A 3,093-nucleotide genomic window follows, 5' to 3' on the forward strand; every position below is an offset into this window, starting at 1 on the left:
TAATAGCCTATGAGCACATAGGCTATTGTTATACTAAGGGGACGAAATATACTTTTTCGCAAAGGGGATACAAATTTAAAATGCACGTGTATCGGCCATTTTCATGTACACGTCACACAGATAGTGTATCACATTTCTAGACTTTTCACCTAGGTGTTGCCACTGGCAATGTTTCACAGGGTTGCCACCTGTTCGAAATTAAAAAAAAATTCCATGAGATATGCCGATGTGGGTATCAAAAGAAAGGTATTTCACTCCGCTTTACAATAGAGATATAAAACCCCGATTTTTTTTTTTAATTTTATTATATAATATTAAAACTAAAAATTGTTAATTTAAAATTTTAATGCTTTTAAAGAAACTTAGGCCTTTAATTTTTGCGTTTGTGAGCATTTCTGTCAGTATCGCGACAAATAGACCAACAGTATTCGCCAAGCATATGCGTAATGTCTTGTCTTTTAAAGCGCTTTTCAATAGCCGCAATGTCCTGATGGAACCTTTCGCCATGTTCATCCCTACAAGCTCCTAAATCACCAAGAAACAATCTAAATGATTGTGAAGGAAATGGATCTTTAGCGACATTAATATGCCCATTTCGCCATATGCCGAAATCATTTCTGCAAGAATATTTTTATAATTTTCAGCTCGTTTGTTGCCAAGAAACTGCTCAATAACGGCAACTGTGCCTTTCCATGCACGTTGTTCGATAGCATTCAATTTTGATGAAAATTCATAACTTGCAACTATTTTTGTATCTGCGGACCACTGAAAACATCTTAAATTATACACATCATTAAAAAAATTAAGTTACTAAAAGCCTTCGTAAAAAAAAATACCTGCATTAATCTTTGCGCCGCTCAGTTTCGGAAAAATATTGCGCAGACTTGCAAGCGCCTCGCCCTCACGATCCAGTTTTTTAACAAAATTTGATACGACACCGAGCTTAATGTGTAGTGATGGCAAAATGATTTGAGATGGCTGCACTAATGGTAGATTTTCTATACTTTCTACGCCTATTTTGTAGCATGTTCGCGGCTTCCACTTAAATTCAGTGTACACAAAAAGCACTGGTGGGTTGGAAATCCACGCTTAACACCCATGAGTAATCCGACCACTTTTAGATCGCAGCATATTTTCCAATTATGCTCTTGGTATTTTATCAGCTGTAATATTAATTCCATGCCTTCGTGTGTTTCTTTGAGGTTGGTGGCATATGCGATCGGGACAGCTGGATGTTTGGTACCGATATGAAGCAGCACTACTTTAAGGCTGTTGACCGATGCATCGATGAAAAGTCGCCATTCCTCTGAAATATGAGGGTAACCAATTTTTCAAACATCGAATCAATATCACAACAATAAGCCAGGTTTTTTCACCGATCTTCGTGCAATTTAAGAAATTCGTCATATGGAATACTGCTAGGTCGATCACGAGCGGCAGTTATTTTAAAATCAGTCGCCACTATATTCCACTGCTTAACCCTCTAACCGGCCAAATTGAAATCGCCGACAGAAACGGTCGGGAATTTTTTCTAAGTTCTTTTATGACTAAATAAAACAAAAAAATCATCCCCGCGCATTTACCCATATTTTATGACCTCTCAGGTAAAAAAATCTAAAGTCCGCCTCAGGGCGGATGTGCCGGTTTAAGTCAAAAAATGTGTTACAAAGATTTTTTTATGGAACATATTATAAAAATTTTTTTTTATTGAAAATAATAAAATATAATGATGAAAAATAAGTTTATAATGATAGTCATAAATGAAAAAAATTATAAAATCAAACAATATGATTATTCTTGTTGGTGATATTCGGTAAAACAATTTTTGTTGGTTGAACAACACAAATGCAAATGGCATTTTGTGCAAACACATTGATTTTCTGATTTGCAACCCGAATTTTTACATTGTTCTTTTCCACCGCTCTTCGGCAACCACCGTGGGAAATGATCCTGTCCATCATATCGTAAATCTTCAGTTGGATGTTTCGGCTTTCTACCATGAGCCGAACTACCTGGTAGTGGTGATAGTAGTTCATCTACCGATGTGCGCTTACCTGACGTTTTTGGTCGTCCGACCGATTTTTTCTCGGTAAATTTTACCAGTTTATCAGCAATTTCTTCACAAAATTCTGGCAAATTCGACAATTTTTCATCCACATCATAGTTTGAATCCTTTTTTTTCGGCATTAATACGACGATAAAGCACGTATGAATTTGTTAAAGCCATATCGAGGAAGTGATAGAACAAGCGGACTATTGCATCACACGATTTAATTCGAATGTGGTAGCGGCCCATTAAGCCATCCATTAAATCAACACCGCTCATGTGGCTATTATACTGACGAATAATTTTCGGACTGTCAACTTCGATACATTTTTTTTTGATCGATCATATCGTGCAGCTTTTGCTGGTTGTACATTCGGATTGTTTCTTTGAAAATCATTTACGCCAACATAAGTTGATACTAAACGAACCGACTTGTTATCTTTCCACAACACAGTTGAGATATCAACATTTTCGCCACAAAATATTTGAGAACTGTTTTGAGTCTTTTTGAATTGATTCAACGCCTATGAATAATATAGATCATGAAATATTGATTTTGTAAAAAAATTAAATTCACAACAAATATTGTATATACCTTCACCAGTAAAACCACCAGTAGACGGTGTCGCTGTTGGGCCGGATAATTCAAACGAAGGCAATGGTGAGCGTGGTCGTTTCGGTGGCTTGAATTGGGATGCGGTTGATGTTGTTGGCAGCGCAAAATCTTGTTGTGTTGGCAATGGCGTTGTTGAACGCCGTTGTATCGATGATTGTGTGGTTGATTCGGTTGATGTTGACGGCAAAAAATCATACACTGTCGGCAATTGCAACACATGTGGTATTGCTACTGTTTTATTCGACTGATCAAGGTCAATTTGACTCATGTTCAATGAAAAATTGATGGAATCATTTTCCATTTCACTAACCGCTTGCTCTATCAATTCTTCATCTTCCGCGCTTATTTCATCAATTTCATAATCTGGATCGCCATAACAATCATCACTACTGTTATCATCTTCTGTTTCTGATTCATTAGATTCAATAGA

General features: G+C 36.7%; 1 protein-coding gene across 1 annotated transcript; it reads right to left on the minus strand.

Moving 5' to 3' along the window:
- Window positions 1-2,370: 2,370 nt before the first annotated feature.
- Window positions 2,371-3,017, minus strand: LOC128869155 (uncharacterized). The gene is made up of 2 exons (XM_054111650.1): window positions 2,643-3,017; window positions 2,371-2,571 (listed from the first exon to the last, which is right to left on the minus strand). Exons 1-2 carry the CDS (start codon window positions 2,962-2,964, stop codon window positions 2,510-2,512), a joined length of 384 nt encoding a protein of 127 aa, XP_053967625.1. The 5' UTR covers window positions 2,965-3,017; the 3' UTR covers window positions 2,371-2,509.
- Window positions 3,018-3,093: the final 76 nt, after the last annotated feature.

This window comes from Anastrepha ludens, chromosome X (assembly GCF_028408465.1).
Source record: "Anastrepha ludens isolate Willacy chromosome X, idAnaLude1.1, whole genome shotgun sequence".
NCBI lineage: Eukaryota > Metazoa > Arthropoda > Insecta > Diptera > Tephritidae > Anastrepha > Anastrepha ludens.